General features: G+C 36.6%; 1 protein-coding gene across 4 annotated transcripts in view; it reads left to right on the top strand.

The window, feature by feature from the left end:
* Positions 1 to 15,882, top strand: part of NTN4 (netrin 4) — a 100,872-nt gene that overhangs the window by 56,162 nt on the left and 28,828 nt on the right. For all 4 annotated transcript variants that reach the window (XM_037513839.2, XM_037513837.1, XM_037513838.2 and 1 more), the window contains exons 4-5: positions 5,264 to 5,390; positions 7,602 to 7,790. In XM_037513839.2, coding sequence (XP_037369736.1) covers positions 5,264 to 5,390; positions 7,602 to 7,790 — 316 coding nt within the window. The remainder of the gene's footprint in view (positions 1 to 5,263; positions 5,391 to 7,601; positions 7,791 to 15,882) is intronic.

The following is a 15,882-nucleotide window of genomic DNA, read 5'->3' on the forward strand; positions in this document are numbered from 1 at the left end:
CCCGTTATTACGATTTATCTCTTTTCATGCACAAGAAGTTCATTCTTTTAGAAGTTAATCCTTTTCTCTAAAAGGAACATACTATCTCTTCAGAAATTAATCAGTTTTTGCCTTCACATTTTGTCTTAAATTGCTGCATACCATTGTTCCACTCTCTAAATCATTTGTCACAGCTAAATGGAGGCCCGTGAATTGCTGCAGCTGCCTTTAAGTGAGCATTTTTCTTTGGTTCATAGAATAGCCACTGTTTGTATCCTCTTTTCACAAACATCTTTTCAAGTTCCAATGACAGTATGAAAGAATATTCATTTTCCCTTGGAATTCAAAGTTGGTAATGGTAAAGAATGAAAATAGAAGCACGTATATGTAAACAATAATGGCACAATACCACAAGGAAATTAATTTTGGAAATTTAAGAATGTCTGAATACTTGAATGTAAATTTTTTTTCACACGAACATTCACTATAATTTTTAGTAGGACATGAACAATAGTTGTTCCTTTTCTTTCTTGGAAAGCAGTTGGGAAGCAAATTTTTATCAAACATTCCTTAGAGAATTCAGTTCTTCAGTTAATATGAGTCCTCCAAAGCATTAGCCAGATATTTTGGTAATCACATGATGAATGTCTGTGGTGAGCATCTCTAGATGAATTATTTGGAAGGCAAGAGCTAGAACAGTGTTTCTGGATGATTTCTGTACATAAAGTCTATGGTTTCTTAGTTACAAGCAATGAGAAAATGTACAGAATGAGAAAAAAATATACCTATATTCTAGGTATAGTCAACATCAACAAATGCAAGTTTATCTTCAGAGAATATCTATTAATCTTTACTTGCCTTTTTGTTTATGCCACATCATGTAGTGCTTACAAAAAGGAAGCGATATTCTCCCTCTCCTTTGCTTTCACAAGAGCTGGAAATGTTCTGCACTGTTGATAAGACAACAGGACCAGTCATATGATATTTTACTCTTCTCTGGTAGCTCATTAAAGATTTTAGGCAGTTGCCTACACCAAGCAGTGTTCACAACATAGAGAAAGAGGACTCAGAGTCACAGAACCTTAAGACTTAGAAGGACCGTCAAAGTCAATCTTCCACCTAACGTTTAAATATTTGACAACATCTTGATAAATGTCCAATCCATTCACCTAACACTGTGATTGATCGGATTCTTGTAGCCTCAAACCATGGCCAGTTTCCTCGACCTCATGGTTACTGACCAATGAGACACCTTCTGTCTCCAAATAACAATTTTAAAAAGTAGTGTTTGTAGTTAAGGGCAAAGATGAATTTAAGAGACATTAATTTCCTCAAGTTGCTCCACCTAGATTTTTATGTCTATAACCTCAACTATGAAGAAATGGTATTTTCTTTACCATATTTTTTGACTCTAATGTATAAAGGTTGTCACCAAGCTATTGTTATGTTAATAATGCAGAATATGCTAATATTGAGCGTTGTTCCAGTAATACTTTAAATTACTGGTTCAAAGTTTGTATGAATCCCTTCCTGTAAGCTAAATATGGTAAAAAAAATCTCTTGCAAGTAGGCTAATATTAGTAATGGTGCATACTATTAGATAGAGGTAGGAACATTTGTGATATCAGCAGAATAAAGTCTCTTAGTATAGTAGAGGGATTTATGAAAGTCATAGAATATCCAAATGCTAAGGTATACCTTTTTGGTAATTAGGAGTTGTAGATTTATTATAAAAATAGATTTCTCACTTTCTCAGACAGCTAGACGCCATTCTTCTTCAACCAAGCCTTAAGTACATAGTCCCATTTTCCTGGTCTTTATCTAGTTCATGTTTGTGTACTAAACAAGAGCTGTGTTTAACTTGTTATTAAAGTTTCCTTTTTCTGTTTTTTTTTTTCAATGAAGACCTAGTTTTACTTGCACATTTTTCACGAGCATCAAATAGTGGGTGATCTTTCAAGCTTGAACAGTAACAGTTGTATCGCTGAGGAAGGATTTCTTGTTTCAAATGGTCTAGGTAATGATTTACAGTTATTTTGGTCATTCTCAAAATGACAGCCCCTTGAATTTTTCTGTGGGCAGAAAAATTTGCTGGGTTGGCATCTTTTAAACCCTGGGAGGTTCATCCCAATCCTCGGCATGTGGAAACAGGGGATGGTCTGAAATCCTCACTCCAGAGGGTATTGACCTGTCCACTTTATCTTGTGATACATGTGAATGTTTGATGAGGTTTCCCTAAATGTCTGTGGCCTCCTTGGGCCTGGAATTTGCAGGCCATGACTAACCTATGAGTTGAGTGAAATTACACATCGTCCTTGGGCATTTCAAGACCAAACCTAATAAATTGACGTACAGTGATAATTTAACTCCTCTAAAGAGAACTAACAACACTTTGCAGCATAGATCTTTATCTCATACTCAATGAATTGTTGTTTAAAAAGTAGAAAGGATGCAAAAAGTTAATAAAATAAGAATGTTTTCTAATTCTGTATGTTATGAAAATGTACAAAATGCCTTTCAATCATTTCCTCACTTGAAAATCTTCAATGAATCTTCTGTACCTATAGAACAAATTTTAGTACCTTAAGCTGATGTTTTAATATGCTGTATGATCTGAATAGAACCTACCTCTCTAACACATACCCTTTGGTTCATTCATTGACTATTCCCGATATTCTTTTGGGTTTATTATCCTCTTGTCTTTGCTCCTTAAGGAAAATCCTCAGCACCCTTCAAGACAGTCTCAGAGACTACACTTAGAAGTCTTTTGTCCTATAGCACTTATTGAACTTGATCTCTATCATATCTGCTTTGATTTAACATTTTCTTAAATGTCCCCCCCTCTGGATAAGATAATTCCATATAATCCCCTTAATACTCTGATGAATTAGGGATCATTTAGTCTAAGAATTTTGATCCTAATTCTATCATGTTATTTGTGTATTGGGTTTTTTGAAATGTGTTTTGTTTTGCAGGTTGCAAAATTTAGACAATGACAAAACTGCTTTCCCACGAACCATTATGCTACCAACTTCTCTCAATGACATAGTATTCAATTTTTCCAAAGATTCCATTTAATTTGAAATTAGCAATTAGTAAACAGAGAAACATCCAGTTTTTATGAGAACCTTTAAAGAATCTTATCACACACAAGATAATGTGATAAGTTTGTATTTTTTGTGATAAGGAATGTTAAACTTAAAAGAGCTAATAAAGCAATAGTATTAGAGCATTTCTACAAGAAAAATCAGGTATCTTGGAGCTAAGAAGAAAGACTAACTCTTATTGAGCAGTGGAGATGGAACTCATGTGGATTTCCAAATTTAAGTGCAAATTTATTTTCAGAAGGTATCTGAATGTGTGAATGAAGATGTTCAGTAAACTCTTACAATGCCATGGGACTTCACATATAAACAGCTCTTAGTAGAAATAAAACTGAAGAAAAGCCCAATAAAATCAGTAACTATAAATCAACAATTGACTATTTCAAGACAAAAAGCCAAAAATTGAATTCTATAAAGAAAACCAACAAATAATTTGCAACATTTTTATATTCTAAAGAGATAATCTACCCTCTTAAAAAATCTCTGTCTTCACTTATCTCTGATAACTAAAAGGACAGCTAGAATTAATTTTCATTAAGCATAAGAACCTTACATTATCATACATGGAGCTGAAACTTAACAAGATGGCCACCAAAATCACTATGTGTGAAATTTTCCAGATAAAATGTAATTTTAGGGGCCTCCCCAGTGGCGCAGTGGGTTGAGCAGAGCGCTGTGGAGCTGTCCGCAGCCTCTGCAGCGCGGGTTCAATTCCTGGCCGGCTAGGGAGATACCCACATGGCACAGCAGACCTCTCCTGACTTGCCTACTGCTCCCCTCAGCAGTGCTTTAGGTCCGTCTGCCTGTTCTGCTCCTCACTCTGTCTCTGGTGAATCCTATCAGTCTACTGCACTTCTGGCCTGTACCCCAGTTCTTGTATAAATAAATTAAAAAAAAATCCTAAAGTATTTTTAAATGTATTCAGTCCAATAAATACACATATTTTGACTACTCAATTTACATTGGCTGTTCAATTTACTTCTAGGAAATACATTCCAAATAACTATGTACATAAATAACTACCAGGATATTCATTACAGAATTAAAATAAGATATGCAAAAACAGTTAAAAACATAACAGGGCCTCCCCAGTGGCGCAGCGGTTGAGCACTGGGTTGCGAAGCTGCCCACAGCCTCTGCAGCACCGGTTCGATCCCCGGCTGCTCCCCGGCCACCAGAGGAGGGTCCCACATGGTGTGCAGACCTCTCCTGCCGCCCGCTGCTCCCCTCAGCAGTGTACTTCGGTCCTTCTGCCTGCTCTGCTCCCCGCTCTGGCTCTGGTGAAATCTCTCACCCTCCCGCGCTTCTGACTGTACCCGGTGCTTGTATAAATAAATAAATAAATCTTTAAAAAAACAAAAACAAAAAACCTACATAACAAAAATATGTGATTGATCAAATAAATTGCATACATTATATAAGTGAGTCATTAAAATGGATTGTATGAGAATATTTTATGAAATGGAAAGAGTCTCAGCATATTGTCATATGAAAAATATTTTTTAAATAACTATTTTTAAAGTACTGGAGGGCCTCCCTGGTGGTGCAAGGGGTTAAGCACCGCACTATGAAGCAATCTGCAGCCTCTGCAGCATGAGTTTGATCCCCAGCCCACCAGGGAGAAATCCACATGGTGCAGCAGACCTCTCCTGTCTTGCCTGCTGCTCCCCTCAGCAGTGTATTTCAGTCAGTCTGCCTGTTCTGCTCCCTACTCTGTCTCTGGTGAATCCTCTCACCCCCGCTCCCATCTCTGGCCTGTACCCCAGCTCTTGTATGCATAAATAAATAAATCTTAAAAAAAAATAAAGTACTGGAAACATATGCTTCCAGTGTTAATAGTGATGTCAAGTTGTGATGGAATTACAGATTTCTTAATTTTCCATAGTGTAGATATGTATTACTTTTATGTAAAGAAGTCAAAATATTTCAGTTATTAAAAATTAAATACCTAACCAATATACAGAGTTGTTCATTAGCCACATATCCTACAACCAAGAAAATATATTACTGAATCTTTCAAGTTTATTACAAGAAAAGGATCTCTCATCTTGACAGTTAACTTGTTCAGCAAAATCAATGAATGAAAGTCCTAATGTGAAATCCAATCATGGAGATGAGGTTGTGGGAAAAATGTTCTTCACTGGCTTCATTTGTCTCATAACTCTCGTTTTTGTTTGTAGGTCCATGGGAAGTGTATGTGTAAGCACAACACAGCAGGCACCCATTGCCAACATTGTGCACCATTATACAATGACCAGCCTTGGGAGGCAGCTGATGGCAAAACAGGATCTCCTAATGAATGCAGAAGTAAGTACCAAACCCACAATTCTCAAAGCCTTCTTTGTGAAGTAAACTTATCTGTGAACTGTTATCTCTAGAAACAAAATAGAAAGTGGTGGGTGACAGACACTGTAACCTACATAAACATAGCCCATATCACTGCCCACCGTGGCTTCAAACACTGGAAACTACTACTGCTTGTAAAGTTGCCAGTATGACTGTTCAGCCAGGAATCTTTTGCCTTTTGCTTGGACCTACACACCCTCCTTGAGAATATGACATAATAAAAACATGGCTAGACACTAGAGCAACTGAGGATTATGGTGTACAGTTACCTTCATGGCTGAGTTATTGAATTATAATCATGAAAATGGCTATCTTGAACTCAGCTTTTGGAACAACTCTATGAAGCAGATGGTGTTAATCCCATTTTACAGATTCTGAAAACTGAAGCTTAGTAAGATTAAGTAACTTGGGCCTCCCTGGTGGCGCAGCGGTTGAGCGCTGGGTTGCGAAGCTGCCCGCAGCCTCTGCAGAGCCGGTTCGATCCCCGGCTGCTCCCCAGACACCGCAGGAGGGTCCCACATGGCGCACAGACCTCTCCTGCCGCCCGCTGCTCCCCTCAGCAGTGTACTTCGGTCCTTCTGCCTGCTCTGCTCCCTGCTCTGGCTCTGGTGAATTCTCTCACCCTCCCTCGCTTCTGGCTGTACCCAGTGCTTGTATAAATAAATAAAAATAAAAAATCTTTAAAAAAAAAAGATTAAGTAACTTGATAGTTCATAAATGATAGAATCTGGATGTGGGTAAGTCTAGAAACTCTAAAACTAGTACGTTTTTTCCATAATACCAGAGTGACTCCCTTTTCACTTATGATAATTTGAAATGACAAATCAGATTTGAAATTAAGCCAGTTAGTCAAGAATGCGACTACACTACCAGGGTTAACTTTCAGTTGGCGGTTGGAGATTAATTTGAGAGCATGAAACTTTTTTATTTGCAATACAAAATGTTCCTAGAAATATACACACACAAACCCACATTTTACAATGATTTAAAGGTAAATACTGTGGGTAAAGTTGTGAGAAGTCTTTTCCCATACATAATTTGGAACTGTAACTGATTTATTTCAGTTTCCAGGAAATATAAAGGATTTCCTCTAAGCATAAATCTTAAATTATCTTATAATATGCTTTTGAAAGGTTATGAATCTGGTCAAAATATCATAACACATCCCGGAAACAATGGAAAAACAATAGCACAGACATTCTCAAATACAATTTACTTCCACAAAAAAGTCTGAATTCTTATGCTAAATCACTCATCAAGAGAATCTAAAGAATTTTCCCTAAATTCCTAGAGTGCCATTCTGGCCCTTTCCACAAAAACCAACTGAATATCTAAATACATATAGGACACAGAGACTTGTCACTTGGTACTATTGATTGATAATGTTAGGAATGCCTTTGAATGCCTGCTACATAAGAAATACTGCAGGCCTCTTCTATAAGAAACCGAGGCTTCTATGGGAGACTATGTTGTACTCACCAAAATGGCACAATAGCTAAGGAAAAGTATTTCATGAATGGTAAATCACTGTACCTGTCCATTTATTAACTCCTGTCCACCGGAAGTTTCCTTTCAAGGTCATTATTGAGCATGAATTCAGACCTGCATTTGCAAAATGAATTGTCATTTTCGGTAATGCCTTAACTGTCAACCTAGGGTCCCTAAACAAGGCTGGAGACCCACAGTGATGCTATTGGGTCTCGGGAAGTAGCAGGAATGGAAATGTGAAGTACTACCATTAAAGAGGGGAAAAAACAGGTGGTCACTCAATCTTCACAAAATAAATGCCAACTTCAGTTACTAAGGTAACTGTAGTATCTCTGCCTAAGTAGAAGAGTCTACAATTTGTTGACTGGATGCAATGCTGAGACTTAATTATTTTAGTTAAAAATTGCAAAGAACCAGTGGAGGGAGAGAGAGAGGAAGAAAGAGAGGAAGGAAAACTATTGACAGCAAGAGAAAGTGGTAGCTGGGGAGGGGAGACTAGAGTTCTCAATGTATACCTTTTTGTATTGTTTTGATTCCTGTGCTATGAAAACATGCACTAAAAAACTAAAAATAGCATTTAGAAATTATCAAACAATGTATCCTATTTTTAACTGCTTGAGTATTAGAAAAACTGTCACTTTATTTTTTAATTGTTTGGTTTCCTTTGTTGTTTCTTTTTGCCAGCCTGCAAGTGCAATGGGCATGCTGATACCTGTCACTTTGACATTAATGTGTGGGCAGCATCAGGGAATCGCAGTGGTGGCGTCTGCAACAACTGTCAGCATAACACGGAAGGTCAGCATTGCCAACGATGTAAGACAGGCTTCTACCGGGACCTCCGGAGACCCTTCTCAGCTCCAGATGCTTGCAAAAGTAAGTGCTTACTGGAGGAAAGAATGATCCCTACAAAAGTAGTGGATGTTTCCATCCTTCCTGGCCTGAGGATTCATGAAATTCTGAGACAATACACTCCCTCCACATACTAATTAATTCCTTCATTGATAAATGGCAAGAATTTTCAATCTAGTAGATGTAAATCGTGTAATATTCCTGAAAGTAGTAATCTCCTTTCTCACCCTCCATGAAGTAAAATTGTTTCCTATGGTATCCCATTTTGGAAAACAAGATGACTAATAAAAAAAGATGATGGAGAGGGAGCTATAGCTGTGATCTTCTCAAGACTAAATATATGAGTAGAACTTAGACCACAAATGGACCCAAGTCGATGAAATAAAGAATGGCTGCATTTGGCCACTCTAGTTTACATCTGCGCAGTGAAGTTGCACAGCTGAGAAACCACAAGCTTTGGTTTCATAAGGATTGCCCTTTGGTTGACACTGTTCTAATGTAGCCCTTTATCTAAACTAATATAGAACATAATAATTTCCTGATCTCCTCTCCTATATTAAACTCTTACAGAATTTGTTCTTTTGTGTGTTTGTGTGTGTGTGTGTGGTTGTTGTTGTTGGTGGTGGTGGTGGTGGTCTAACTCTGAGAAGAGGTTTACTTGGAAAAAAAGAGCAAACTTATAAAAGGCCTGTCCAATTAATGTGACCTGCCTAAAATGTGACCATGAAGGGAGCATGGGGAACTAGGTAAATGTCCAGTGTGGATAATTAGCTCATCTAACTGCATGAGTATTCACACATCTGTCAACTCAGAAATTATTAGACAACAGATTGATGCTCCTGCCCTTCCTTTGTCCACTAAGGACTCCATGTTCTAGTTCAAAAACAGTGACAGGAAGGGAGCAATAAAATGGCAAACAATCATTTTCATGAAATCTTTGTTTTTTTAAATTTAAAGGAATTCTATTGCTCTTGAAAAATACAGTCTTAACATCAGGCAGGAATAGCTGAATTGGTGGACTTACTCACTGGTTAGCAGCTTTCTCCCTTAAGCTGTGGCAGACAGGGCATGGCATAGCTCACTTTCAACACTGAGACCAAACTTTGGATTTGCCTCATAATATTTCTCTGTGTAGTCTACGTATGCCTGATCCTTGTTTTTCTCAGATTTTTACTTTAATAGAATTAAATGTTTTGAACAGTTCTAAAGTAGCTTTCCCTGTTCCTTATGGCTGTGTATCTCTATCCCAGCTATTGAAGCTCTGGACTTTAATTTCTTTCTCCCTATGGGATGGAATTGTCATGAGAATTATATAAAATAAAATATGTGAAGTGATTAGCATGTTGTCTGTCATATAGAAAGCCCTCGAGAAATTGAAGCTAGTAGTATAACTGTCTATGTCTTATTAGATAGGAGGTGGGAAATAATACTAGAGCATTTCTACTCTTAAAATACCTCATGCCTATTACTCAGCAATCAAAAAGATAAACTCATGCCATTAGCAGCAACGTGGATGGAGCTAGAAGGAATTATGCTCAGTGAAATAAGTCAGAAGGAAAAAGAATAATATTGGATGGTTCACTTATAGCAGGAATATAGGGGAACCAAGTAAGACATCAGTGTAAAAAATAATAACAATACAAAACAAAAACAGACAATTATAAACCAGAACCATCCTGCAGGGAAGGAGGAGGGAGAGGGATCAGAGGAAAGAGGGAGGAGCACAGGAGACTGTGGTGATGGTGCACGGGTGCCTTGGTGAAGGGGACTACACCTGAAGGGGGAGAAGCAAATATTGTTTAAAAATCAATAATGTTGTAAAAAAAAGAAAATTTAAAATTTAAAAATAAAATAAAATACCTCATGCCAAAGATAATTATTTCTTTAAAATCCACAGAACCTTAGAGGTTAAGATACAGGCTTCTTAACTCCATGTGCTAACTAAAGAATCTGCTTTAAAACTGCTTCGATCTAGAACCTATCCAACCCTGATGCCATCTTGTTCAGGATATATTTAAATAGATACATGTGTGATGCGTACCATACCCTCGGATCACCAGTAGAAATGCATAAAATGAGAATGTATGAATTACCAAACATATAAAACAGGAAAATAAATTAATTTGTCTTTGAGTAACTTAGATCAGTTAACTGCCTTGAAGGACAACAGATAGCATTTTCAAAAACATACTATTATACAGCATTGAATTGAAACAGTATGTTATACAACATACCTAATGTTATTCATTCATTCATGGGATGGATATATATTGAGTGCCTGTTATATGCTATGAATTTAGGAGGCATCCAGGAACCAAACAAAGACTACTGTCCTCAAGGATCTTATAGTCTAACAAAGAATACATGCAATAAATATTACTAAGTGATGTACGTAAGATGTTAAAAGATTTTGGCATTTATTTCCTAGGGATGTGTGTGTGTGTGTGTGTGTGTGTGTGAGAGAGAGAGAGAGAGAATGAATTTATATATAGGGAACAAGTGTCATGTGTGTGTGTGTGTGTGTTTGTGTTAGATCATACAAGTATGATAAGTATTGTGTGGTATGAAGGAAGTTCATTGGAGGGTTGATAAGAGTTGAGTGCTCTGAGTTTTATTCAATCTGTAACTTGTAGGAGGTGGATGGATTACCAGGAATGATCTGTGTATCTTCCTTTTCCCTTCTTGAGAGAGTCTCTGGATCCAGTGGGTAGACAGCCTAAGGAAGATCTATCTCCATTCACTTTCTAACTATTCTAGTATATGTTCTGAGCAGAGATGACTGTGTCCACTCCCCTAATAGAGTTACCTTACTGGCACCTTTCTTTCCAGAATACTCTGGTTTTTCTCTTCCCTTTCCTGAACTCAGGATAGACCCCACACTTGTTAATACATCCATTTTCTCTACCTAACTACACTCCATAATATGTTGTTTACTGTGCAATGAAAATGTCAAATATGTTTGCATTTTCATTATTTTTTAGTAATATTTTCATATCATTAACTCCCTTCTTAGCAGGTATGTCCCTGTGTCAACTCTAGAGTTATTAACTCTGAGAAAATTTATGGCAAAAAAGAAATGAACTTAATGTTTACTAAATACCTACAATCTGCCAGATTTCATGCCAGATGCTGATAGAGATACAGCTACAGCCCAAACTTTTCTCCCCATTAGTTCCCACTTTACTTTTATGAGGAAGGTAGTATTAAGAAAACAAGCTGATTATTTTTAAAAATTTAAACTATCTCAGAGTGTGGTTCTATCAACAACATGTACAATGTTATTTAAAATAACAATTTTATTATAATTCTTCTACTGTGCTTACAAAAGCAGAAAAGTAACCTGCTACTTAATGTGTGGTCCAGAGGCCAGACCCATTGGCATCATCTGGCTACTGACTGGAAAAGACAGACCCTTGATCCCAGCAAAGCCTTACTGGATCAGATATGCTTTTCAACTGCTAAATGCATTTTAGCACTTGTTCTACAGTTAATTTATAAAAATTAGTTAACATTCCACTCCTGCCCAAGCATCTAAATTCACCAAAGTTTGCCTCTCTATCTGTGTGAATATAGACTTAGAATTTTGTAAATTTATTTTTATTTATTTATGCATACAAGAACTGGGGTGTAGGCCAGAGGTGTTGGGGGCAGGGTGAGAGGATTCACAAGAGACAGAGTGGGGAGCAGAACGGGTGGATCTACTGAAACACACTGCTGAGGGGAGCAGTGGGTGAAACAGGAAAGGTCTGCTGTGCCATGTGGGTCAGCTCTAGGCGTGTGGGGGTGGGGAGGCTGGCGATAGCGCTGAAACTTTAATCCCTGTGCCACCAGGGAGGCCCGACTTAGAATATTTTTAATAAGTTACACAAAGATTTACTGAGAAAAAATAAAAATTTTGATAAATGTGTTTTTATAGTACAATACTTTCCAAAGTTTGAATCATGGAACACTAACTCCATGTAATATTTCTTAGGAATTATATAAGAAGAAATTTATAGCCTTCAAATTTAGGAAATAGTGAATTAATCGAGGTTTTTTGAGGATTTCTCAGAGTCTTTAATATGCTAATGGTCACTATAAACCTATAGAGCTCTGAGGCATAAATTTAGTCAGAGAATGCTTTGCTTACAGAGCATCTGTAGCACAAATGTTCTATGGGTCACAATAGAAAATGCTACTGTGTACTGGCCAAATCTTACATAAGACTTCAATGGGGAAGATATATCCTAGAAAATTCCTCTTGGATTTGTGTTTATCATCTCCAAGTGCTGAGCATCAAACTATATAAGGGAAATAATAAATCTTATATATGGATCAATGAAATGGTCACAGACATAATATAAACTAGACTTGGTCGATGTACAGCTTATTGGACTGCCAGCATATGAAAGTCCTCTCTCCCTTACATCCTAGATCATCTCTTAGGAGCTGAAACCATTGAAAACCTGATGCAGCCACCCCAGACAAAATTTACTAGAAGTCTGGTAATCATATTTCTGTTTAGTTCAGGAAACACTTGTTGATTGTCTCCTCTATGCCAAGTACTGTGGTAAGTACTAGGTCTATGAAGATGGAAAGGTCCTCCCTGAATGATCTCACGTTCTGGATGGGAAGAAATTTACAATAACAGATCACTCCTATACACTGTGTTGATGTCAATGATATCTAGTGGCATTTTTTGAGTATCAACTATTCTCTGCTCACTGCTCAAAAAGAAAAAAAATATGTATTAACTTCATTTCACTTTCACAAAAGCACTTTGATGTATACTATTATTAGCCCCAATACATGAGAAAAGTACAATGGAAGAAACATGCAAGTACTTATGGAGAGTGTGGGAGTGGGTTGAAGGCAATTAAGGGGAGATTTCCTTGAAGAAATGCCTCTGATAGTTCTTTGTAACTATTCTTCCTCACAGAACCCGTAATCATAGGCACAAACCTGGGCAGATCCAATTCATTCAATAAGTATTGGTGGCATTAATCGTGGGATTCTGTTTATGGGTAGCTAAGATCCCTGCCAAATAAGCCAAGGACATATTGGTCCTATTGTTCCAGGTTATTTTTTCCCTCTCACTCTCCTGAAAAGCATTATCCTAAATGCTATTGTCCTTAGTTGTACACTTTTAGTTGATGGTCATAAATTCATCAAACCTGAATAAACAGGGTCCTATTCCAAATCTGTGGGCCCATCAGTTTATTCCTGTGAGCAATTAACTCATCTCTGCTCTGACTTCCTATTTATTTTAACTTTAACCAGTCTACTGTGAGACAAACAATCAACTACACATTTCCATAGCCAAGAAATCACTTCTGAGGATTCCAAAGATGTTGTTTGTTTTTTTAAGGCTAGTGAAGATCATTGAAACTGAATTTATTTCTACAACTCAGGGAAAAAAATTATTTTTAAAGACAGTGCATTTAAGGTCTGTAAACACAAAGGAACATGTGAATCCTTCCAGCTGAACCTAAGGTTTATAGCAGAAATGGAGACCCAAACTTGCTTGTTGCTATGGTACAGAAGTAAGATGGGAAATATAATTATCACTGAGTAGTGAGGCACTTTGAAGAAAACTGTATTTTCTGGTCTAAAACAGCTGTCTCTTTTAGAGCAACTCACTTGAAACCTCTAAGGTCTCTTATGTGCCTTTGGTATCCTATAACTAAACAGAATTTTCTGTGGCTGTCATATGACAAATGTGAAAATAACCCAGTAGACAGAGGCAGGCTGGCTTTCTAATAAAAAGTCTGGGCTTGTGTCTTTGGCCAATTTCTGTGGTTAAAATATATCCTCCATGGTCAATTTCAAGCTGCCAGATCTTTTATCTTTTTTAATTCAGGAAGTCAGAAAGATCCAAATAAACTCTAACTCAAAAGTGAGTGTTTTCTCTTCTTTAAACACCTTCACCTCCCCCTTTCCTGAATTCAAGCACTGTTCCTCTCTAGTCAATGGTACCCAAATCTATTTGTGGATCAGAATCACATGGAAAATGTATTGAAAATCTAAAATTTCAGAGCCATGCCTAGATCTTCTGACTTAGAATCTCTACCAGGGATGAGGACAGAAGTCTGTAATTTTTTGAAAGCATTATCAGTGATACCTATCTAACCCTTTAGTCTACTGACCAGCATTTGAAAATGGCTACCTACATCATTCCAGTTTCTAGCATGAGCTCTTCACTTTCACCCTTGGATGAAAGATTTTGAGCTAATAGTCTACTATAACCTAATTATTCACTAAATTAGCCTTACCTCTGACAGAAAATCCTAAAGGATTAATAAAATTCTGGCTATACATGTTTTTTCTGACACAATGATTGATAGAAATGCTGGCAAGCATTCATGTCAATTATTCTTCTCCCATTTAAGAAAGGCTTACTATAGAAACTACTTTTCTCTAAGAAAATTTCTGGTGGAATTCTATGATGTCTGTTTTTTATATAATAATTAAAGTATACACATGGTAATTCCTTTCAGAGAACTCGATCTTATTCACAGCATATAGACTTTTTACCATTTTAAAGTGAATAATTGTAACACTATTGACATTTATAATAAAATTAGTTTACTACATTGACAAGTTAACTTTACATCTATATTTACATATTTCAAAGCATAGGATTAAACCACCATAGATATGTCATTGTTGGATTTTTTTTTTTTTTTGGTCACTGTTGGATTTAAGTAATCATTGGCTCCAATGCTTCACGAAGTCACCTTTTTGCTTCTCAGTTCCTTTTACCAACAAAAGTTATGTTAAACATTAGATAAGAATTTGATTGTGTATGGGCTATTAACAGCTATTCCATGACATGAAATTTTCTATAGAAAATGTTTTCTTACTTTAGAACACATAGTTTGAAACAGATGTTTGGAGCAAATGTTTTATAGAACAGAATTAGTTCTCTTCATTAGGAAACAGCCAGTTCGTTCCTTTACAATAAATTTCTTGACTTTTATGACAAGATATGTTTTTAACTATTGCATAGTTTCTCACCATATTTAAAGAAAAATCAGCAAATGGAAAAGAAAGCAGAATTCATTCTCTGTCAAAGTAAACAACCTCTTAAAAAACTGACATGCCCTTCCTTCCTCCCTGGTGGGCCAAAATAAATGTAGTCAATTGCCTTTCAGTGGAGAGTGAGTAAAAATAAACTTGGTCCCTCCTCCTTAAAACTCAAACTAAGTGTTTACCATCTGATTACTTGGTAACTGTTACCCTAACTATTTAACTACCTTTGTAAAGAAAGAGTCCTATCATCCATCCAAATATTTTTTTATTCTTGGATTTTTTTTTTCTTCTTTTTGGTTTGGGTGAAAATTGCTCCTCTGATGGAAACTCAATTGCCTTGAATGAGTGACCATTTTCACCACAACTGTTTTTCTATCTTTCACATTTTCACAATGCTCCCAACAAGAATCTCTGTGTTTCTATTAGCTTGGACCTCTGTTTAACAATTATTTCATCCTAATTCTAACTCATTCTTTTTCTTCAAATTGAATTAAAGTAAATATTTTATATTAATTAAATCCAGAGTATCTTTGACCACAATGGCACATCAAGGGATTCAAAGGCATCTTCCACTTTTCATTCTTGGGCCTCTGCTCCAGTCCATCTCCAAAAAGGATTGTTCACCTAGGGTCACTGGCTTTTCTTCCAGCAGTAGCTTAGTGAGCCTTCTCTTTCAAATTATAGTTTTAGCAAAGCCACATGAGTTTATGTCTTATAAGTGACATAGACATCTTTGTTTTATATTGGAAGCAACTGAGAATGTGTACTTTACAAATGATGACACTAAGGTTTAAATTGATCATACCATTTGCCTGAGTTCATACTGTAGGTCATAGGCAAGGCTGGGATTTGAACCCAGGTTAGTCTGAGCTACAAAACTTTGATCCAAAGACAGAAAGATTCAATGAACTTGAACCCATACTATGATCTTTGTTAATAAGCAGACAGAAATAGTCACAAATATGCCATAAATATGTTTTAACTAAGCCATATGTATTTTTAATTATGGCATTTTTGTTTTGAGTAAGACCCTGCTTACTGACAAATAACTATGTAAAGTTTGAACTTAAAGAACTAAATTTACATCTTAGTACTGGAAAGAAAG

This window comes from Talpa occidentalis, unplaced genomic scaffold (assembly GCF_014898055.3).
Source record: "Talpa occidentalis isolate TD23 unplaced genomic scaffold, MPIMG_talOcc4v2.1 talOcc4.16, whole genome shotgun sequence".
NCBI lineage: Eukaryota > Metazoa > Chordata > Mammalia > Eulipotyphla > Talpidae > Talpa > Talpa occidentalis.